Source organism: Condylura cristata, unplaced genomic scaffold, assembly GCF_000260355.1.
Source record: "Condylura cristata isolate star-nosed mole 26May11 unplaced genomic scaffold, ConCri1.0 scaffold00027, whole genome shotgun sequence".
Taxonomy (NCBI): Eukaryota; Metazoa; Chordata; class Mammalia; order Eulipotyphla; family Talpidae; genus Condylura; species Condylura cristata.
The window spans coordinates 19,070,917-19,095,613 of record NW_004567128.1 but is presented as its reverse complement, the minus strand read 5'-3'; the positions used below and the strand labels follow the sequence as shown (position 1 = coordinate 19,095,613).

The window sequence follows — 24,697 nt, the reverse complement described above, 5'->3', positions numbered from 1 at the left end:
TCGATCTGCCTGTTCTGCTCCCCACTCTGTCCCTGATGAATCCTCTCACACTCTGCATCTCTGGTCTGTACCCCAGTTCTGTATGAATAAATAAATAAATCTTTTTTAAAAATCAACTTTTCAGATACTTGAATATTACCCAAGTGCTTGGTAAAATTCAAGGAACATTTATTTGAACAACAGAAAACAAGGCTGGATCTTTGGGGAAAAAAAGGCTTTATGGCATTATAGCTGTACTGTGTTAACTGTGTAAATGGTTAGTCTAGCAGCTAGTAAAGGACATTTCCTACATTCACTGTAGGAAAGATAACTAGTGCTAAAGAAATCCAGAAACAAAGGGTGAAAACTTAAATTAGGAACTTAATTTTATATGTTTGTATATACTGGGAAAAATGATCTGAGGAGTAGACTTGAGAGAAATGGACTAAAGGAAGCCTAGGTATGCATTTAAGATAAATATTCTCCATAATTTAGTTAACTCTTGTTATTTTATAAATACTGACTAAACCTCTCTAAATTTGGTGGGAGAGTCATTCTGATAAAGCAGTGGATTGTATATATAAGTTAGACACTTAAATATACATACAATAGCTCTCTATTCCAACAATAACTTTAAGAACCAAATCACTATGCAGTGAAGAAAGGATATAAGATCATGAACTGAAGCAAAATTGAAATCTCTCATGTTTGCTAGCATTTAGAGCAAGTTTTGGAAAACATTTTTATTTAAAATGCCAGGGAGTAAATACTTTAAGCTTTATGGGCCTTACAACTTTCTCACAACTATTGATCCTTGCCTTTATAGTATGAAAGTAGTCACAGACAATAGGTGAACAAATAGAAGCAGTTATGTTCCAGTAATGGTTTACTTAAAAAACAAAAACAAAAACAAAAAACAAATGAATACACTTAAGTGGCAGGCTGCACAATTATTACACAAAATCTGTTGCATTTCTGTATGCAAATAATGAACTAGCATAAAGGTAAATCAGGAAAACAGTACCATCGACAATTCTATCAAAAATTCAGTAACTTGTAATAAATTGAATGAAAAAGTGAAACACCTGTATATCAAAACCATAAGACACTGTTGAAAGAAATACAGTAAGTGATAGCAAGGTATTTTGTGCACATGGATTGGAAAATTTAGCATCATTAAAATGTCTATATTACCCAATGCAGTTCCTATCAAAATCCCAGTGGCATTCTACACAGAAATAGAACCAAAAAATCACTGATACTTATTTGGAACAAAAACACTATGAATAGCAAAAACGCTCTCAAGACAAAGAAAATGGTGGTCCACACTCTCCAACTTTTAAATATACTCAAAAAAGACAGTAATTTTAAAAGGTTGCTATTGGAATAAAAACAGATACACAGGTCAATGGAACAGAATTGAAAGTTTAAAAACAAAACCATACACATATGGATAACTAATTTATGACAAAGCTGCCAAAAGCTTGCATTGAAGCAAGGAAAGATTCCAGTGGTGCTGGGGAAACTGGAAAGCCACATGCCAAAGAATGAATCTAGCCTACTATCTCACTCTATGCACACAAAAAATAAATAAATAAAGATGGATTAGACTTAGATGTAAGACCTAACAGCACGAAATACAGAGAAGAAAACAATAGCAATGCACTCAGTCTTTGACAACAGCCTTGGAGATGTGTGTGGAGACTCCATTCCTACAATAAGAAAAACAAAGGCCAAAATAAACAGGACTGTACCAAGCTAAAAAGCTTCTGCATAGCCCAAAAAAAAAAAACATTAAAACCAAAAGACATGCTACTCAATGGGAACACAACATACATCCAATAGGAGCTTGGTATCCAAAATACACAAAGAACTCAGAAAACACAACAACAAAATGCCCGATTAAAAATGGCTGGTGCACCAAGTTAAAGCACAACGCTAAGAAGCTAAAGCTACTTTAGCATGAGTTCGATCTCCGGCCTGGAAGTGACCCACATGGCATGGCAGACTCTACTGACCCACCTGCTGCTCCCCTCAGTGAACTTCATCAGTCAGCCCCACTCTGTCTCTGGTGAATCCACTCACCACTCCTGCATCTCTGGCCTGTACCCCAGTTCTGTATGCATAAATAACTAGATATTTAAAAAAATAAAAATGGCCAGTCTCTCCTAAGAAGATAAGCAGATGGCTACCAGGCACATGAAAAAATTTTCATCGTCTCAAAAAAAAAAAATGTTCATCATCTTTTTTATTAAGGAAATGCAAATCAGAACAACAATGAGCTAGCCTCACACCTCTGACAATGGCTATTATTCAAGAGACAAGAAACAAGTGCTGGAGAGGATAAGAAGGGAACTTTGATATACTCATGGTGGGAATGTGAGCTAGTATTGCCATTATGGAAAGCAATATGGATAGCCCCCGAGAGTTTCAAAATAGAAATCTCATATAATGCAGTTATCCCTTTTCTGGGCATTTGCCTAAAAAAGTATAAAAGCACTGATTCAAAGAGATACATATATCCCCAGCATTTTTTACAATAGCCAAGAGCTGGAAACAATCTAAGTGTCCAGCAACTGAGGAATGGATGAAGATGTGGTATGTAGACACAATGACATACTACTCACCTATAAACTGGGGAAAAGAAGAGGGAAAACTGCCATTTGCAACAACACAAATGAACCTAAGGGGTATCCTGTTTTGCTAAAGGAGTCAAGCAAAGAAAGAAAAACACCGTATGATTTCACTCACATGATAATGGAGAAAGCACAGAGATAAGTAAACTTTTGAATAATAAGGCCAATTAATGGTTCCCAAAAAAGAGGAGGAAGGAGGCAGCCAAATCTTTAAAAGGCGAGAATTCCATGATGAAGGACAGATCAGGATGGTTGGCAGTGAACTTAATGTAGCACACAATTCGCTGATTGTCAAAGGTCAACACATGAAATTTAGATGTTCTAATACAATGTTACTTCAATTAGAAAAAAGTATATGGTGGGGGGGGGAGGGACTTCGCTGTGCCATTCCTGCTGCCAAGGGTCCATGCTGCCTCCTCAGTGACTATGGACTGAGAAAACCCAGGCGGGAGGCAAAACTGAGCCTGTAAGTCACAGTCCATCAAGCCCCGGTTCAGGGGGCATGGGAGTTGTCTAAGCAGCAAAGAAAAATGAAATTAAAGCTGCCCTGGCATCTAGAAGCTGGCCTGGTGTCCACCAGTACACCTCAGGGGTCTGTGCTCTCTGCTCTGTGTGAGTACTGCACGGCCTAGACCAGTTGCCTATCACCAGTTTCAAATGTGAAGTCTATTTAAGGTCTGGCTCATCTGTCACCATAGCAGGAAACCTTTCTACCCTGCCTGGAAGCAAACACTGCTCTCTGAGTTTTTCTATCACCTAGCTACAGATCTCTTTCAGCCTATTTTACGTTCTTCTTAAACCACACCAGTTTGTATCTATGTCGTTCCCTTCCTATTGCACTAAACATTTCTTACCGGTGGCCAGCTGGAGGGAAGAAGGTGGTATCACAGGCTGAGCCCAGCCGCTGGGAACCAGAAGCCCTTGGTCCAGGCACTCAGTGGCTGGGGCTGTGCCTGCACTGGTGATGGAGCTGGGGCACTTTGCCAGTCAGCACAGCTGAAAACAGTAACCTCCCAAAGACCCTAACTGCCCACATCTCATCACCGGGATCACCTGACCACAGCCTGGGTGCCATCCGGGAATCCCTCAACTGCTAAGAGCAAGGAAACCAAGTGGCTACCGCACCCCTGAGGCACCTGCATGAGGCAAGCCAGGACAGAAAGCCTGTGCCAGGACCAGACCTGAGCCTGTGCTAGGACCTGCGCTCAGCTCCTCTCCAGCTGAAGACAGCCTGCCCCACCTCCTCCCTGTCTCCCAGACACACAAAGCCCACAGCCAGCAGCAAAGAGTGCCTTACCCATCAGCCTGAGCTGGGGTGGGGACAAGAAGGAGGCATGCAAACTCTCAGAAACTTAGCCCCCAGGCAGGACCGGAACTGCTGTGTCTGCTTCCTCCCATACCACCTCACCTCACAGGAGGGCAAGGCCTCTCCATTCCTGTCTTGGGGCCCATCGCCCAGGACCTCTGCTTCTAGCACATGTATGCACACCTAGCTTGGCGACCCTTCAATTTGGTGCTGGGACCCAAAACATCTTGTACTCCCCTTCACGTGTGAGTTCTTGCCTTCCATCTCCTTTTGTCTTTTGCTGCTCTTGGCAGCTGTTGGCTCAGAGGTATCCCACCTCTGATCCCTGGATTTCACTGCCCTAGACAAGGACTCCAAGATCAATTCCTGCACACACCACACCTGGAGGGCACATGCTCTGTGCAGGATATAAAGTTTAGTAGCCAATCGCTTGGGCATGAGACATAGAAACACTCTCAGAAACAACAAAATTCTTGAAAGCAGTAACTGTGTTTTGCACAGATTTTATATTCCCTGCAGTGTCAAATGCTTTTCTGGTATGTAGAAAGGCACTTAAATAATTACAAACACTGTGTGACTGTCAATACAAAAGTATTCATAAGTAGGCCACAGAAGAGATACAATTTCTAAACACTGGTGGAATAAATGTAGTTTATAATACTCTTCATGACATTTTAGTAAACCTTAAAATATATGGAGCATATTTTTAGAGATGTAAACTGGTCCAGCCACTATGGGAGGCTGTATGGAGGTTCCTCAAAACACTGGGAATGGATTTTCCACACCAATCTGCTATTCCACGCCTGGGAATCTACCTAAAGAACACAAAAGCACTAATTCGAAAGGACACCCACACCCCTATGTTTATTGCAGCCCTATTTACAGTAGCCAAGATAATGGAAATGCTCCCAAGCAGATGAATGGATCGAGAAGATGTGGTATACAGAGACAATGGAATATTACTCTGATGGACGCAAACCTTGAAAGCTGACCATAGATATGAGGCATCTAAGATGAAGGGGAAGAAGGGCTGGGGGTAAGAGCGCAAGGGAATATGGTGATCCACTGTGAGTATTTTGGTGATAGGAGCAGGACAGAGACCACACCTGAGGGGAGAAATCATATTGTTCAAAAAGTAAATATATAGTTGAAGCATGTGGAAGCATTAAGTAATCGTCTTACCTGGATACATCCTTCATCAAGCTTGCCGTTTTGAGGATCAATTTTAAAATGCGCAGTTTTTTTAAAGTGGTATATCACAGGAAGTGACTTGGATTGATTTTGCATAATACATGTAATTTCTGAACATTCACCCATGAAACAAGGTGCAAAATTAAGGACCTGTCCTGGATCAAAGTGTAATAGGACAGGAAGTCCTGTTCCAGTTAGTGCTAATTCCACTTTCCGATATCGATCACCTGTAAAAATAATAACAGCTTTTTAACACAAAGTATGTTTTTGGAGTCCACAATCTATTTGCTCAGTCCAAATAGTGTCATGTGATAGACCTAACGAGACTTGGACAGCTCCTTCAATCTTTCATGCAACCAAATCATCAAGTGCCTTCTCTGCGCCGTGTACTCTTCTTGGCCTTGGGGATACAGCAGCGAATAAGCAAAATCCTCATGGACTTTATATTCAAGTGCAGTGATATTGACAATAATATAAATAATCAAACAGACAGCATTTCAGAAAGGATAGTTACTAGGGGGACATGTAAAGTAAAGCAAGAAAAATCACCATACCCTGGAGCTGTTCCTTTTATAAGGAGATCCAAAAGGCCTGTCTGAAAGATATTTAAGCAAAAATAAAAGGGAACCCTGGAAGAAAATCATGTCAACATCCAGGGGAAAAAATCTATTTCAAACATAGAGAACAGCAAATACAAAAATTCTAAGGCAGAATTTTTCTTGGCATATTTAGAAAAAAAAATTAAGGAATCGAAGAATGGTGAGATATGGTGGTATGACTTTAGAATGATTTTTCAAAGTAAACAAAAATTGAGGAATGATGTAGAATAGGAAACGGATAATGTGATAAATAACAGTAATACAATTTTGGACTGGAGCAACTGAAATGATGGATTTGCCATTTCTTGAGTGAGGAAAGACTACAGGAGGGACAGGTTATGGGAAAACCAGAGTTCTTTTAGACATTATATTTGAGACAGCTACTAAACATGTCTACTAGATCACTTAAAGTATTTACACACTTAGAGTGGAAGTGAAGGAAGACGCATGGGCGGTTTGAAGTGAAGCAAAGGTGTGCGACATTAATCACAGATTCTGAGAAGGTGAACAAATGGACAGTGGGAATATCAAACTTCTTCAAGGACCCACTTTAGATGAGTGGCTACTGATAGAAAGTGAACCCTTAGAGTGCCGTTTGTGTTGGTCTCCCGCACAACAGCTTCTGAGGTGCAGACCAAAGGAGACTCAAGTTTGAATTTAAATCAGATTACAAGTTTTCAACAATCTCAATGGGAGATTGGACAAGAAATCTGACAGTACAGGGACAAAGTGGTTAAAACAATGGAAATGAGAATATAAACTGGGCAGCAAGATCGACATGAGATTTTTGACACACTAGAAAGAAGAAAGGAACTATGAAGTGTAGGCTTTAATTGGGTGAAAGAAAATTTTTGCAGAGAGCAATTTAACTAGAATCCAGAGAGTTCCTATTTCTTCACTGACGATCTTACTAACCAATCTTAGACTCTCAATTACTTCTAAGGCAAATCTAGCACGTCCATCTCTGGTTAACCAAAGTAGATTAACTTGAAGCCTCATACACATGTTCTGTCTCTGATCAGCAGAGAAACCATAACATAAGTAGTAACAGACCAATCAATTCCTGACCTGGGAACACAGGTCAACCCTCCTCAGTAATTTGACTTACACTGACATGTAACGCTCCTAGACTCGTGACACACCATGTCTCATCATTCTGAACTGAACCTTCATCTGTCTATATATTTATTTTACCTTCAATCCGTCTTGCTAAACTGAACTTCAAATCTTAGTCCTCTTTTGCTCACTGTAGTCCATCCAACATTATGTTAAAAGTCTAATGCATCTTACATGTAGCCGACAAAGACTACACACTTTAATATCCTAGAACAGGACACTGCACCCTGTTTACGAGAGCTTCAGGTCTGGTTCTTTGACTGTTACTGTATAAAGAGTCTAAGAAAGCTGAAAGCCTGGGAAAGATGGAATGTGTCATTTGGTGGCATATCAATCTCTAAGAGACAACGTAAGCCTACATAGAAATGAAATCATGTTTTTTCCCCCTTTTCTTCAGTCCTTAAATACTAGATTATCATGTTTACCTAATGTCTTTTTAAAATAATGTTATCTAAATACTGAGGTTGACTACTTTCCTAACATGCCTCAGATGATGTTTTAAGGTCTTTTAGATATATTTGCATTTTCATTCTATTCAGCAATTGTGTATTTTTATTAAATTGCCTTTTATAGATACTGATGTTTAAACTCTTAAATTGTTACATGTTTGTGATTCTGCCCATTTCACACTTACTTTTGATGCTTTCATTATCATCTCTTAAAAATCCTTCTTTACTTCCTACAGACTCAAATCTCAAGAAGACAACATAATCCTGCCTATGTGAAGGATCAAAATTCTTTTTAGCATCAACTATTAGCCTGTGGGGAAAAAAAATCACATTTAGTTTTAAAACACAGGTGATACATTTATGGCCTTCTAGTAGGGAGTATCAACCCAATATTTAAATCAATGAAAAAAGGTGAAATGTCAAGGATAAAAATAGAACAGTGATTCATTTCCCAAAATTTCTGAAATGATACAGAGATTTTCTAAAAGAAGGCCACAAATGGTAAAGATCCAAAAAAAGTCATGACAACATTTGCAAGACAAGAGCTATTAAAATGTATCACATCAAGTTCTGCTCAAATGCCACTTTACTATATAAAGGAGTTTCTTCCCAGGCTGCATTCACTGCTGGTTAAGGACTGTTCAGTTTTCTACAGTAGCTCTTCTTAATCCTGCATGTCTAGTTGCAATGTTCTATTATATTTCTCCCATGGACTAAGTACATATTGTTAAGCATATTCCTTTTAGAGAAAAACAACAAATTTGGAAAACAAGATAACAGCAACATTTGTCAACACAGAAAAAGAACAGACGGAAAGAGGAAGGAGGATATAGACAGATGAACTAAAATCACAGGCCTGCAGAGGGGCTAACTTTAATTGTCTTACCTAGATGTCAGCTCACATATATACACAAGAAATTGATGAGAAATAGCACATCTGGATGCAAATATCAGTAACATGTTGAGAACACATTTAACTAAGACCTGAAATTATTCTCATAACTATAAACTTATGGCTCAGACTCTCAAAGTTAACATGCTGACTGACACACACACACACACAACTAAGCAACCAACAAACCAACTTTGGGATTTCAAGGACTGTGTATTAAACAGAATCTTACACATTCACCAAAAATCTCCAATATCAAGGTATGACTGATACAACTATCACAGACTGTACACATAAAAAATGGATTACCCTCCTTCAATTAAAATACAACTCTTTTTGAGTGTGCTTGTTTCTTTGTTTTATCAGAGTGCTGTTTTAATTGACTTAAATCCATTCCCCATATATCATCTAAAGCATTACTTGGAACATTTAAAAATGCACATTTTTTTAATCTATTATGTCTTCTAAATCTAAACAAAAGCCCTACATTTTTAAGGTCTAGTAAAGAGAAAAATAGCTGAGTTTCCAACAGATTACTATGTTGTTCGTACGAGGAAAATCTGGCGAATTCCCAGTTCTTATCTTAGATGTACATGCAGCCATGTAAACTAATGGAAATATCCACTTTCCAATATCCACTTATTTTATCAAGGGGTTGTTTTATTTGGTTCCAGTTCCACCACAATTTTGGTATTTCATTTTTTAAAAGTATCTCAGTTATTTTTGTTGACATGTTGCAAGGGGGCACTATTATTAAGACACAACTCTTCAACACAACTTTAATATTGCTAGTGTCTCTGCTGCCACAAAGATACATTATTAAACATTGCCTTCTTGGCCCTCCCTGGTGGCGCAGCGGGTTAAAGCACTGCACTGAGAAGCTAAAGCCACTTCCGCATGAGTTCGATTCCTGTCTCCCCCGGAGGAGACCACATGGCATGGCAGACCTTTCCTGACTCGCCTGCTGCTCCCCTCAGCAGTGTACTTTGTTGATCTGCCTGTTCTGTTCCTCACTCTGTCTCTGGTGAAGCCTCTCACCTCCCCTGAGCCTCTGGCCTGTACCCCAGTTCTGTATGTACAAATAAATAAATCTTAAAAAAAAAAAAACAACATTGTCTTTTCACAAACAAGAGTAAACATACTTAGAAGTGTACTGGTTATTGTCACACACTGCAACCTCTCAAGTGTAGCTGAATTGGTTCCTATAGATTTATAATTGCATTTCCAAATATATCTAAAACTAAATAGCAAAACCAAGTACAAAAGCTTGTGTATGAAACAAACATTAGCAAAAATAAATAAATAAACTCTTAAAAATGTACATTAATTACAGCAAGCAGCTGTGGTTAATCCCAGCTCAAATAGGTTTAATATGTATGATACTTTATCAACAGGCATTTTGCTCACAGCCTCTTCTTTGGGACACCTAGAATACTCTGCTTGCCACCAGCCAACACCTAATTACTTCTGCAGGGAAAAAAAGTCTATTTGCACACATGGGATTGGGGTCACAATGCAAACAACCCCAAACTTTCACTTCCATCATTCCATTTCCACTAAGTCTAGAAAGATTTTTAATGTAACAAAGTATTTAGAACCACACTTACATATTGGATATAATAACCATGTTGGAAACACTTAGAGATATCAGAAAGAACAGAATGATCACTATCAAAATCAATCTGATGAATGTATAGTTAATATGCTTTCCATTCATAAGGGATATTGCAATGCAATTGATTTTTGCTTACTTTGGGCTAAAACAAAATGTAATTACAGTCTTTTCATAAGGTAGCAAACGCCCTTCATTAGGAATACAAGAGATAAAAGTGGTTACATCTATTTCCTTTACTTTGCGTAAGCAGGTGAGATTATTTAAAACAACATCTGTTCTTTGTCGAATATTTGTACCCTGTAATATAAAGTCAGAAATAAAGAGCATTAAGGAAAAATGCAACAAAATGAAGTATTTCAACAGTAGGTCATAAAATAATTATTGAAATTTCATAGTCTAGAAGAAAGTATGTATCTTTAAGCTAACATCAGAGACCAAGGAACATAAAATTTAAAGAACTATTAAAAAACTGATGAGACAGAAGAAAATCCTGCAATTAGTCCCTGATCTATAAAAACAATTACCTAGTTTACTTCAGATGTAAATATTAGCAATGTTAGTCTGATTTAATGGCTTTTGAGGTTATCCTTAGAAACAAATAAAATGAAGTCAATCTTCAAGTCATGTTAATTATTTAATAGAATAACAGCTTGTTGGTTATTAGTAAGTTCAAAATAATGTTTCAGAAGATAATGACTGATCTTCCCCTCTTCCCCTCTGTGGTATTACTTACCAGTTCTTCTCCAACTGAATCATCCTGCATTATGGCCACCCAATTTATGGGTTCTGGGCTATTATTGTAAAGAAGTATCTGTTCAATTTTTGACGTTCCGAAGAAAACAGAACCAAAACGTATACAGTCCAGCCTTCGCTCATTAGTCATGCTTAACAGTTCAATAACTGGATCAACCACGAGTGCTTTGATATTTAAGAATATGTCTGGACGACCTTGCAAACTCACTCTACAAGATAATCAATTATTAATATATTTTTAATTCAAATTCCATATATTTTAGTTTTTCCCTAATTATTGGGATAAACAGGAATGGTATATAAAATCATACTATAATTAAATGTCACAGACATAAGAGTTCCTTTCATATACAAACCAGAGACTGTCATGTCCTTCTGTCTGTCTGAATCTGCACAGTAGAATGGCTTATGTGCAAACAAAAGCGGGAAACAATCACACAATTGAAACCCCAAAAGTACTTATTTGTATGTCTCCATCACCAGTTATTTTGTAAGTATTAGTGATGATTAACATGGTCTCCTGTAGTTATTTTTTTTTAGATTTTATTTATTTATGAATACAAGAATTGGGGGACAGGCCAGAGGTTTAGTTGGTGGGAGGATTCACCAGAAATAGAGCAGGGAGCAGAACAAGCAGATCCACTGAAATATACCGCTGAGGGGAGCAGTGGGCAAAACAGGAGAGGTCTGCTGCACCATATGGGTCAGCTCCCTGGCCAGGGATTAAACTCATGCTGCAGGCTGGCTATAGCTTGGTAGCACTGAGACTTTAACCCCTCCTCCACCAGGGAAGCCATTAATTCTAGAATTCTTATTCTTTCCTAAATTAATCATGTTCCTCCAAATCCAACAAATTCATCCTTATCTTAACCAAAATTCCCTACAAAATATCTCACAAAGCCCCACTTCTTTACTGATATGAATATCCTTCCCATAAAACAATCACTTCCCTGACTAATTTGAAACTGTCTACCTATACATTTCTCTCTCTCTCAGGCCTGAATGTAGTCCTCTGTATTGTCTCAGATCACACAGTCTACTTACTGATCTCTAGAACTTCAAGACTTCTACTTGCTTTGCCTGAAATCACTCATCTAATCCAACCTATCATCAGTCCTACCTCTCCTATAAATAAATACACACATACACACCACATCTCACTATTGCTACTGCCCCTTACTGTATAAACCATAGTCACCAATAAGTGTTTAGATCAACTATCACCTACTTAGTAGAGCTATTTCCTATATACTCCCTTACCCCTATAAATCAAACTAGGAGCTCCTGTTATAGATACCCAAATGTATCATATCCTATGGTTTTTTTCACACATTTGAGTCCCTAGTGCTTGGCAAAGAGTAGACACTCAATGAATGAATAGTGACTGAAAGAACAGAAAAACTAATGTGTTAAAACACAATGGGTATGAGTGAAAAGGGAAAGTATTAAGAACTATATTAAAATTGCAAGCCATAGTAGACACTCACCTTGCAAATTCATGTACAGTTCTAGGCTGATTTGCACAGAAATCCACTTTAAGAACCACTGATGATTTAGACTCCACTGTACCATTTTTTGGAAAAATGATAATGGGTAATGGACCCTGATACTCTGTCTTAAACCAACCTACAGAGAACAAGAGAAAATAGTTTACGTGATTTTACATGTTTCATTCACACTCTTAGGAGGGCAAAGACATGCATTAATGAGTCTGTGGTCTACTCTGGACCAAGAAGTCCAGTGCTGGGGTCATCCAATGAATGTGAGCCTGGTGTTAGGACGCAACCCTCATCAGTAGGCAAAACATTGTCTGCTTACTATTTACAGACACTTATGCTAAAGGGCTTTGCCTACATTATTCTGTTTAATCCTTATATGATTCTATGATATAGGCCCATTACCTCTATTTTATCAGTAAAGAAATAACAACATTTTTAAAGATTTATTTATTTATGCATACAAAAACTGGTTCACAGGCCAGAGGTGTATGGGGGGGGGGGGTGGATGGGTAAGAGGTTTCACCAGAGGCAGAGTGGGGAATAGAACATGAGGACTGACTTACACTGCTGAATTACACTGCTGAGGGTAGTAGCAGGTGGAACAGGAGAAGTCTGCCACTCGCTGCTATGGCTGTGGACAACTTCATAGGCTGCCCTTTAACCCCTGGTACCACTAGGGAGGGCCCAAATACACACAGCTATTATTGTGGATTATATCATTAACCCCAATTCTTCAACCTTCTCTGTATCCTTACACTAAGGCAATCACAAAGTATGCCTTCCTATTCCTTGACTTTGGACTTGATCGTGTGATTTGGTTTGGTGAATAGTACGTGTGTGGATGTCACCATATGTCAGCTCTATGCCCAGATGCTCTCTTGCATTTTTACCAATGTTTCTGTTGAGTAGTTGCTCTCTCTTTGGCCTCTGCCCCAAAATGAACCTATGTGGAGCCAAGTCTCCCAGCAGACTCCTAGACCTGCAGTAAGTAACAGAAAGCCCCAGCTGCCTCAGCTGGAAGCAGAGTCACCCAGCTGAGCCCCCACTTAGATCAGTCAAGTTCCAGCCCACCTACATACAAATGCACAATTAAAAAATGATTGCCTGTAAAAGATATAGAGTTATGGAATGCTTTAGTACATAACAACAGTTGACGAACTAACCAATAGAACTAGGATTTTCACTTGGAGATTTATGACCAACAGGCTCATGTGTGTAGCCACTGTCACTTCTTTAGATGAATTAATGCAGTGCACACAGGGACAAGGTATAAGGGATTGGTTTCTAGAATCAAACAGCAAATGCAAAATTGTGTAAACTGAAGTCAAAACATCACAATTTATGGTAATACTTGGTGCCTACATCAGAGTGTGGGTCTTTGAAATAAGAGGCTGATTCTCATTTGTGTGGTCCTGGTACACAGCATTCAGTGGTCCTCAAAATGTGTTCAACAAGGAGAAGCAGCCAGATGTGGGTTTTTAAAATATCATCATATAATATTAACACAAATGGATATACTGCCAACATAAACAATTTTGTAATTTCCCAATTCAGCTTTAAATCACACTTAAAGGTATTTTCAAAAGTATTCATTTTACTAAAGTATATAAAATATTAGCATAATAAAAATACTATATAAAAAAATAATAAACCATTTTTTTAAGTACTGAAATGGCCTGATAGAAAAGGAATAGTCATAGTAACTTTTTTTTTCATCTATTCATTTTAAAAGTGGTAATGACACAATATTTAAGCTTTATTTTAGTCTCTCATGAAATAAAGTCTATAAAATTATATCCACTTCAAGTAAGCGTTATTTACTTAATTCTCTGGAGAAAGACAACTACGAGTTCAGTTAAGACTAAGTCAGTGAAATAGTTCCTATATTGTGAAAACTTAAAACATAATTTGACAAAAGAATGTAAGTGAATGTTTCAAAAACTTATTCAGGAATAACTCAAACCCCCCCCTAAAATGTTGCTCAGTCTCCCAAATATATTAAAATAGTAGGTACAGAAACATTACTGTGTCCTATGTTACTTTAATACCATTAATAACAGTGAAATATTTAGCTTTTATTTATTTATTTTTTTAAAGATTTATTTGTTCATACAGAACTGGGGTACAGGCCAGAGGCTCAGGGGCGGTGAGAGGCTTCACCAGAGACAGAGCAGGGAGCAGAACAGGCAGATCGAGGAAGTACACTGCTGAGGGAAGCAGTGGGCGGGTCAGGAGAGGTCTGGCTCGCCATGTGGTCTCCTCCCGGGCAAGAGGCAGGCGGGAATCGAACTCATGCGGAAGTGGCTTCAGATTCTCATTGCTGTGCTTTAACCCGCTGCGCCACCAGGGAGGGCCTTAGCTTTTATTTTTAATTGCTAAAAAGAGCAAGGACAACCTAATAGGAGGGTGTCATTGAAGGCAAGATGTTAAAAATGGAATTTTAGTCATCAAGTTTTCATTTCCTTTTAGATGTGACACTGGCTAATGTGTGGAGAATTAACTAGAAGGAGATAAGAGGAGGCTTCAGAGAAATCATTTAGGTTGGTGTAATTACCAGGCAAGAGAGGATGATGGCCTGCTGTAGAAACAGAGAAAAAGCAGGATTACTGACATAATTAGGAAGTGAACTGACAGGATTTAATAAATGACTGAGGGTGGTGGCAAGTTTCTTGCCTATTGTCTGACTTACCCAAATACATGGTGGTGAAATTTAATGAAAAGAAAAAGTTATGAGGAGCAGCTGAGGCATTTAGCTTTAGACAGGTTAAGTTGAGGAGACCTAAAGAAAAAAAGGAGTCTTATATAGACCTATATGAAGTAAAAAGAAAGTAAGTGATTGCTAGGGAGGGCATGCTGATAGAGGAAACATGGGGTGTGGGGGGTGGTCCTTGGCAAATCCTAACGAATACTCAGTTAATGTATCCTAAAAAGGGCAGCTGCCCACAGATGAGAACTGAAGAGAAAGGAGAAAAAAGAATAGCTTTAACACCAGGAGTGAATATTTATTGAACACTTAATATCTGTCAGTGTGCTAAGCATTTTGTTAATCGTCACTATTAGAGGAGGCAGGCACTATGTTTCTCTTACTGTGTAAGTGAAGCAATATGTGCTCAGGAAGAGTCAATTCTTTACTCCGGGCCTCTCAGCCAGTAAATAGTGTAGCCAAGTTCTGGGGCCTGGAAAATGTCACTCCAGGGCTTGAGTTATTAAGCACTGTTTTGTACAGGAGAGTGAGGGATCACAGAAGCTGTTAGTTTTGTTTTTTTTTTTTTTCCTAAGAAGACAGTGGTGGTCCACTGTGTCAAAGAGTGCTAATGTACCACGTAAAATAAAAATAAACATTTAGATTTGTCTCCACTAATGAGACTTCCGAGAGCATATGGGCTGAGATGAACATTCCTCGGCACACACTAGTATATTTTTTTAATCTAAGTTGCTCTACCTTCTCTAGAGAAGCAATTTAGGCATTTGGGTAGTGATGTATGCATTGCTACCTTTCCTCTGAAATAGTTTTACAAACTATTGAGTACATTTTCATGGAAAAGAATTTGAAAATCAAGGGAAGGCAAACAGATTGCAGTTTTATAGGATGCCACTTAAAATAAAGAGTCATATACCCAAGGTCATTGTTATATATTATGCATGTTTCTTTTGTTTTAAGATTCCTTAGATAGGCCCTCCTTGTTGGCACAATAGGTTAAAGCACAGCACTATGAAGCTATCCTCAGCCACTGTATCTTAAGTTAGATCCCTGGCCAGGGAATGCTGTATGGTTAACATGCAGCAATGCGAAGCTGGTTGCAGCCACCTCAGCATGAGTTTGATCCCTGCCCCAGAGGTGACCCACATGGCACAGCAGAACTCTCCTGTCTCACCCGCTGCTCCCCTCAGCAGTGAATTTCAGTCAGTCTGCCTGTTCTGTTCCCCACTCTGTCTCTTGTGAACCCTCTCACTCCCTGTCCTTCTGGCCTGTACCCCAGTTCTTGTATGCATAAATAAATAAAATCTTAAAAAAAAGATTCACTGGTTCTTAGCATAACAACAATGTACCAGTCTCCACAAGTCTTCAAATGATTAACCTGTGGTGACTATTCAGAATGCTCATACAGGATTAAGTCGATGATTTCTGAATTCAATCACCTTTCACTGAAAGCTCAGTGGTACATGACTAAAACTCTGAGAGATTACTGAAACAAATCAATTAAACAAAGGCTTACTGAATGCCTGATACATACTCAACATGGCATTATATATGAAAAATATACTGAGATTCTATTGATATTGATTTTCAAGAAAATAAAACTAAAACAAAAGAACAAAAACAAATAGTGAGAGTAAGGAGTGTGTGCTCCTCTGGGTGGTTGACAAGGATTCTGAGGATCTCTCCTGGGTTTGGTCCAGTAAACAAATCCCCTTGTTTACAGATGATACCAAGTTTTTCCTAAACTGTAGACAGAGATGATGGTGACGATCAAAGTATAGGGTAGAGAGGGCATTAAGAGCAAGAGAGAGGTACATATTTGTGGCCAAAAAGTGCAAATAAACCTGAGAGGATGAGTTCTGTTGGCTGTTCCAACCCAGAAACAGTGTGTAAAGATCACACTAAGAAATTTAAAGTCTGTTCAATATCGTAAAACTATAGTACAAAAAGGTCTACTGAAATCCTCAAGGAAACCCAAGGGAAGTGGAAAATAATTGTCATTCACAGCATGCTAAAATACTGTATTTCCAAACTTCAAAGATAAAAACTGAGAAACAATGGAATATGATCTTATAAAAATCATAAAATGAACAGAGTTCAAGTTCATTAGCTCACAAAGTACTAACATTGCATTTATCATCAAGGTTGAACCATGTCTTTTCAAAATGAAAACACAAGTGCTACTTTACGAAGTGAAGAGTAAAATCAGTCAACAGTCACATTAAGAGGAAGAAGATAAAATCTGTTCAACAATATTCTGCTAAACCCATGTATGGTTATCCCATGCACTATTAAAAACACAGCATCATGAAGTTGTCACACTGATAAACTTTGGGGTCTACAAAACCAAAAATAACCCAGTGACACTACTCAAGGGACAAAAAAAAAAAAACCTGTACAAACTATGAAGCTGCTGAGTGTGGTTATCTAATGCCCTCTTCATGTATATACACATAAATTTGTAAACACTGATCTTTGCCTCTAAAACTATAAAGTATTTCTCACATAAAATCTTTTTAAACTATTTTATTAAATTATCTTTGGTTGCTGAATCTATTTTTTGCATAAGTGTTTCCCTCATGAAAATATATTGTTATTTTCATGAATATTTATATATTGTGCTTATACTTAATAAGGATTTTATGACACTTCACAGGTATTTGCTACTGTGAACATAAAATAGAATACCAATTTCAGTAATAGTGGAAAAAATACTATCATTCAATTCCAAGCATGAGAGACAAAGTCGACACCAAGAAAATGTGTTTCCTTAATAGCAATTTGTTTGTAAGGTAACCGTAATTAACATTTTACAATACTCGATTATAATTAACCAAGGGTAGTATTTACTATGAAAACTATGTATAGACAAAATAGTTATACAATACTGAGAGGCAAAGTAAGTTGTTAATCCTGAAACATATGGAAATAGGTCTAAAGCTTAATTTAATGTATTTTATTAAGTGAAATAATATTAAATATTCAATTAAAGTTAAAACATTTTTTTTAACTTAAAGAGATCTTTTATGGATAACAAAACAGTACACATTGAAAACTCTGAAGGTTTTGGAATAGACAACAGTTAAGAGAGATTTTAGAAAGTAAAATAACACACCAGAATTCTCTCAAGTGTGTACAAATTATTGTCCAAAATACAACCTCAGAGTCTAAAGGACTATATAGTCCATAGTCACTTGCCATAAGACCATCTTTAATGCTGAAGTCAGATCACAAATGGTGAGCCTAAAATTACAGTTACGCAGGCATCAGAAATTCAATCATTTAAAAACTAAAGCATGGAAAGTGAAATGAACAACACACAATGAGGATTACTTATCAATTTTACCTGTTTATATATACCGAAGGAAAAAAATTAGTAAAGTAACAAACTGCCTTTGCCTTAATAATTCCCAGTACTCAATCAGGCAGCCCCAGGAAATCCTCACTAATAGCCTCAGAGAGAAATGCCCTCCGTCTAGGGCCGCTCATGGCAGCGTGGCCTTAACATCCCCCAGAAGATAATGATCGCGTCAGGAAAATGAAAGGATACATGATTTTATGCCTACTGTATACCATCAATAAACACCCAGTGTTTTGTGGAAATTCTTAACTCCCAGTAAGAATTCCGAGAGAAATAATCCACTCAGGAGAAGAAAGAAGCATTTACTCTTTCAACAAAAAGTTAGTTAGGGAATTAACCATACTGGGTTTCTTTCAGGTATATAGGAACTGTACATGTTATTATTAAATTTCTTTTTGGAGTTTCCTTTTTAAAAAAATGTTAGTAAAAACTATCTAGGAACTTCAAAGTTGAATATGATTGAGAAAAAGGACAAATATTTATTGATAGCTTGTGATGGATCAAGTAACATATTACAACCTCAAGTTTATTCATAATGAGCCATACTATATATTATTAGCCACAGTTTATAAATGAGGAATCCCACATTCAACTTCCTTAAACACACTTGCCCCAGATCACAAAGCTAGTAGGCCACTGTGCCCTACTTCTATCTCTGGATGTCTTTAAGAACCACATCACGTCCATGATGCCAACTTTCCTCCCATCTTCAGGGAGATCACTAGTCATCTGAGAGTCAGAATGTGTTAATCAGAAATCCACCTTTCATGAATTACTGCCTACCAGTATTTTACAGTCATTCTACTAAGGACCCTTGGCTTTGAATTATTTCAAATGGCAACCATCTTTTTTTCCTTTATGAATCGTAGAGTCTAGATTCTACACTATACAGTTCAAATTACTAAGTTTCTAAAAATGTACTTACCTGGAGCTTTTCCATGGTTAGTGATAGCAATCTCTTTACAATACACTTTACTATTGCCAACCAATGTTCCAAAATCAACTTCTGGCTCAATTTGCAATTGACAGGATGGAATCAACCTAGGGGAGAAGAGAGGACCGCTTAACTAATCTCAGCAATTATAACCTTGGTGAAAATCTATAGGGAACAAGTAGATACCTTATCTTTTTTTTTTTATTTTTTTTATTTTTTTTAAAGATTTATTTATTTATTCGTACAGAACTGGGGTACAGGCCAGAGTTGCGGAGGGTGAGAGGATTCACCAGAGACAGAGTGGGGAGCAGAACAGGCAGATGGACGAAGGACACTGCTGAGGGGAGCAGCGGGCGGGTCAGGAGAGGTCTGCCACGCCATGTGGTCGCCTCCGGGGCAGGCGGGGATCGAACTCATGCGGAAGCGGCTTCAGTTTCTCAGTGCAGTGCCTTAACCCGCTGCACCACCAGGGAGGGCCGATACCTTATCTTAACTCCGTAAAAGATACTTCCATTTTCTTACAAATCTACTGGTGACATATTGGTCAGTAAAATAAATTGTGAAATAAAGACATGAAAACAACATGAGAAACAATTTTAACCAAAAAAATAGGAAATTATGCATCTAAGTATGTAGTCTTCCAGGCTATATAAATATGAAAATTAATCAAAATTTGTAAATAATCTGTAAATTAAAAGGAACTATCAAAGAAAAAAAGTACATATAGCCAAACACAAAATAAAACATGGACATTTGTGGGACACAGCTAACATGGTGTTAAGAGGGTCATTGCTAACACAATGTGCTTAGATAAGTGAGAGAATATCTCAAATCTAATTTCCAGCTTCAGGTAATTTGTAAAAGAGAGATGTATAATTCCAAACCAGGCAGGCAGGAAGTAATAAAGAAGAGCAATCAAAGGAATTTTTTTAAAAATGACCATAAAGTCAGAGACAAAAAGCAGATTCTTTGGGGGGAAAAAATCAATCAGTTGATTAATCATTAGCAATACAAAAATAAAAGAACACATATACTACCAACAATAGGAATGTAGTAAAGGGTACAGTCATTCAAAAATAATAAGGTAGGCCCTCCCTGGTGGCACAATGGGTTAAAGCACCCACCATGAAGCTATCTGCAGCCACTGCAGCACAAGTTTGACCCCAAGCCAGGAAGATGACCCACATGGTGCAGCAGACCTCTCCTGTCCTGCCTGCTGCTCCCCTCTACAGTGTGTTTCAGGACACTTGCCCATTCTGCTCTCTACTCTGTCTCTGGTGAATCCTCTTACCCCTGCATCTCTGGCCTATACCCCAGTTCTTATATACATAAATAAATACATTTTTTAAAAATAATAATAATAACGAAAAACTCTGAACAACCAACCACACACTCATAAATTGACAATTTAGTATTCAGAAGAGTTTAGATTAATTTTACACGAAAGGAGCAACCTGGATAGTTCGATAGTCATCAAAACATTGAAGTCATATTTTAAAACACCCTGAAAGAGTAATCTTCAGGCTCACAGCAGAGAATCCTACTGTTTAAAGAAATAGCATCAATTTTAAACAAGTTTTTCCAAAGAACAGGAGAGAACACTCATTTTATGAGAGCAATAACACCCTTATAGGAAACACAGAAAAAGAAAATACATACATGCATACATACATGCATTCATGCATAGACTACAGACCAGTATCTTTCCTGAACTGATCTGGAACAATACTCCTCCATAAAATATGCAAATTAAAGATCTATCAAAAAGACAATTTAGATTATACAAAGTGTATCAAAAGACATACTCAGATTACACAAAGAAATTATAAAACTCAACAGTAAAAAGTAAACAATCCAATTACCATATTTTTCTAAGGAAAAGAAGGATCACACAGATAGCTATATGAATTAAACACACTTTACAAATGAACACTAGCTTTAAAAGGTAATTTTGCAATGAACAGAAATACACCTTTTTTAGTATAAAATTACATTGTTCTGACCAAATAATTTGTACCATTTAATTTCCAAATCAGTTGCTGTGTTATATTTACTATATCTATGCACATTTTCCAACCATTGTTTTAAAAAAAAACATTTTGATTATTATAAAGCCAAACATCTGCATTACTTAAAATTCAGTGACATGAATATGAACATAATTTAAGATTAAAGTGTGACTATAGGTTTAAAAGAATCCATTTAAAAATACATTCATCATATAAACAGAGTAGAATGATATTTACCAGAGGGAGGGGGTTGCAGAAATTGGTAGATTTTAAAAGTACAAACTGTGAACTAGTACACAAATAAATTCTTGCAGAGAGCTAATATAAAACATAGTGATTATAGCCAATAATACTGTACTATAAAATTCAAAGCTGATAATAGACTAGATCCTTAACTGTCCCCACCACAATAAAAAAATGATAATTATATAAGTGTGAGCTAACATTTTGATGATAATAGTATTGCAATATTATAGCTGCCTCACATGAACATATTGTACACCTTAAACTTGCACAGTGTTATGTCAATTACATTTCTGTAAAAAAGAAAGCTAACATGAGAAAAAGCCAGTGAAAAAGTGTGGTAGCAGGGAAGTCAAGAGCATAAAGTGAGCCAAGAAGGTAATGATGGTTCATTAAGCTGCTAAGAAATAGAGTAAGAGAAAGTCACAGGAGTTACCCCATAGATTGGCAACACGCAAGAACTGCTTCACTGGAAAGCTCAAGAAAATAGCCCATCTGGTGTTTATTGAACTGAGAATAGAAAATGAGACTGTAGAGACAGAAAAAAAAAAAAAAAGCTTTAACAAGCCTTGCTGTCAAAAGATACCAAAATAATACTCTAGAAAGAAAATAGTTTGTGAGGTTAAAAAAAAAAATGTGATTCTTGAATGGTTTTAAGTTATTTTAATAAAAATACCAGAAAAATTGTCTTCTATTTGTTTTAAAACCGCAACTTCCTAAAAATGTGTCCTTTCAGTTCAGCTACAAGGAAACTCTTGATGAAACAAGTCATATTAGAGAAAATACAGAATACTACTTTGACCCTTATTTTTATTTGAAGATTGTTCAGAATGATCCCAGGAAATATGAAGAATACATACCCCATTAGAGGGATCTCTATTGTTTTATTTCCTATTGAAATAAACAGTTGATCAAAAGTGTCTTCATCTTTATCAGGATGATATTCCACCATAGCTGTCATCTGAAGGCCAGAAGCAAGCTCTTTATCCAGATTGGTCAAAATCAGTTTGAACTTTAGTGGAAGAAAAAATATCAAATTACAGATCTAATCTCCTAAGAAGGAAGTATTGTGTGAGCTAGTTAGAAGCATATATTATTTCAAGACACCATGAATGCATTTTTTTTTTTTTGCTAATCTATATCCTCTTGAATTACTTTTACACCTTTAAGGGATCAAGCACGCATATCATGGTCCTATAATAAAGAGAAGTTCACACAAATATTGGGCAAATAGCTTTGGCGTTGAACTTGTCAGTCTGTCTTTGCCAGTTCAAGAGCTAAGGTTTCTTTTACAACCCTAGATAGAAACCAAAAAAATGACCTTATTTTTCTTCTGAGTGCGTACAATAGTCATGAAGCACCTCCTGAACATCCATAAAATTGTTTTTGTACATATACAAGAATTCCTGCCTGAGTTTTAAAAGAAAGTATTTTCAAATATACATTCAACTGTTTAATAAATGTGTTGTAAGGTAGTGAAATAGTAAAATATTTCCTTCATTTTTACAGTACTTAGAGTACTCAGGTACTTTTTAATTTAAAAATAGTTAATAGTCTCCTGTGATGTACTATTTTATTGCAAAATACATTTGTATCATTAAAATATGCAAATATAAAATGTATAAAGGATGATTCCATATGTATAAAACTCAGCAGCAGACAAAACTGATATGTGATGTTAGAAATCAGTACAGTGGTCATCTCCACCAGGTGATAACTCCAGGGATTGTAGGGAAACTTCTGGAGTACTGGAAATACTCAGTTACTTGAACCAAGTGGTTCCTATACGGGCACATACACATATAAAAAAAAATTAGCATGCTTTAAAGTTATATGCACTATAGCGTAAATAAAATGGTACATCCATTTTGTTTAAAGTGTAAAACACAGAACATGAAAGTCCTTTATCTCACAGCCTTTCTACTCACTATCATACTCTACTATGTACATATATATGTATATTTAATATTTAACAAAAGTAATCATAGCATCTTCCCATTTCTGTACATGTAAGTCCAGCAATGGTCAATATTATTTATCATTAGGACTATCTCATGAAAAAAAAAGATATTTATCACATATTTAAGACATCATTGTCACCGCTTTTATGTCAAAAATCTGAGAACACGTGGTCATAGCAAACTAATATTCATCCATTTATATACATGACTTAAAAAAACACTGAGGTGAAATTCAATCAACTTTTAAATCAGAAGATGGGGAAAGTCTCTCAAGACATTAATATTGGAGGTTTTGACACTTGCACGGACTCGTACTGGTTTCTGAGTTGTGAGGAGAAAGCTGTGCCCTTCTACATTACTCACACCTGCCTTCAATCAGCCTGCGACTTATGAAAAGTTTGTTGAAGTATAAATAATAAACTATCCCATTATCCTACAGCATCTGGAGCAAGCAGTCACTTTAGGATTCAAAGAGTACTTAACAGAACTTTGTTTTCATAACTCCACAGTCTTATAAAGGTGTAATTCTAGGTTGTTAAGGGGAGACAGACAGGGATCTGACTTCCTGCTTTTGCAAATTCAGAATGAAAATAAACGGAAGGTTCTAGACCGACCTATCTCCACCCAGTCTCCAAACCCATAGCAAAATACAAAAGAAACCAAGCGAAAAGGTGAACACATTTACACAGAAACACCTAAAATCAGAGCTCCCGGGAAGCTCAGGTCTGCCCCCACTCCCGCAAGAACCCGGTGTCTGCTCCCGGGGCAAAGTGGGCGCCAGCCCGTTAGGAAAGCATTCCCAGAGGACAGGTTTCTCAGATCCTCCTTCAAGTCCCCCAGGGTGTCACCTGTGGCTTGACCGGTTCCTGAAACCTGATCTTCTGGTTGCTGCGGCCGAGGTTGTGTACTGTAAGTGGGAGGCGATACACCTTCCCAGCCAGCGTGTCCATGAATTTTAGCTCCGACGGGGTCACCCGCAGCTGTATCTCCTTTTTTGGAATCTCCATGTCCCGGGGGACTATCGAGGCCCTCTCGGTCCCCATAGCCGTGCTTTAGATAGCGCGTTAACGGTAGCCGACTAGACCAACCCAGGACTCGCGCGGACGCCGTCGCTAGGCAACCACTGGTAGCCGCGCGTTTGCCTCACGCTTGGCCCTTTATTGGCGCCGCCCAGGGGGCGCGATTGGGTGAAACGAGAGGCAGCTGCATCCAAAAAAAAAGAGCGGGATCACACTTAGTGTCCGAATAGTAAGAAAACACATTAAGGCCGCTCAGAGCCCTGAGGTGTGTCGCTTTACCGTTGCTTGGCAGGATTTCTAGATGGCATTGGTGGGCAGGGCATTTTCCTAGACCTCTCTTAAAACTAAGCTTAAATAAGAGTGGGAATGATGTGCCCGGGCCTATTAAAAGCAACGAGATGAGGAATTCAGTGCAAGCAGAGTCAGGATCCTCT

The 24,697-nt window shown here is 37.6% G+C and overlaps 1 protein-coding gene across 1 annotated transcript in view; it reads right to left on the bottom strand.

The window, feature by feature from the left end:
* The window catches only part of CFAP47 (cilia and flagella associated protein 47), a 283,608-nt gene extending 259,321 nt beyond the window's left edge, over positions 1-24,287 (bottom strand). Inside the window, exons 1-8 of the mRNA XM_012730250.1 lie at positions 24,093-24,287; positions 22,144-22,295; positions 19,023-19,138; positions 12,024-12,162; positions 10,517-10,745; positions 9,920-10,080; positions 7,462-7,586; positions 5,104-5,339 (exon numbers count right to left, since the gene is read on the bottom strand). Coding sequence (XP_012585704.1) covers positions 5,104-5,339; positions 7,462-7,586; positions 9,920-10,080; positions 10,517-10,745; positions 12,024-12,162; positions 19,023-19,138; positions 22,144-22,295; positions 24,093-24,287 — 1,353 coding nt within the window. The remainder of the gene's footprint in view (positions 1-5,103; positions 5,340-7,461; positions 7,587-9,919; positions 10,081-10,516; positions 10,746-12,023; positions 12,163-19,022; positions 19,139-22,143; positions 22,296-24,092) is intronic.
* Between the last annotated feature and the right edge of the window lie 410 nt (positions 24,288-24,697).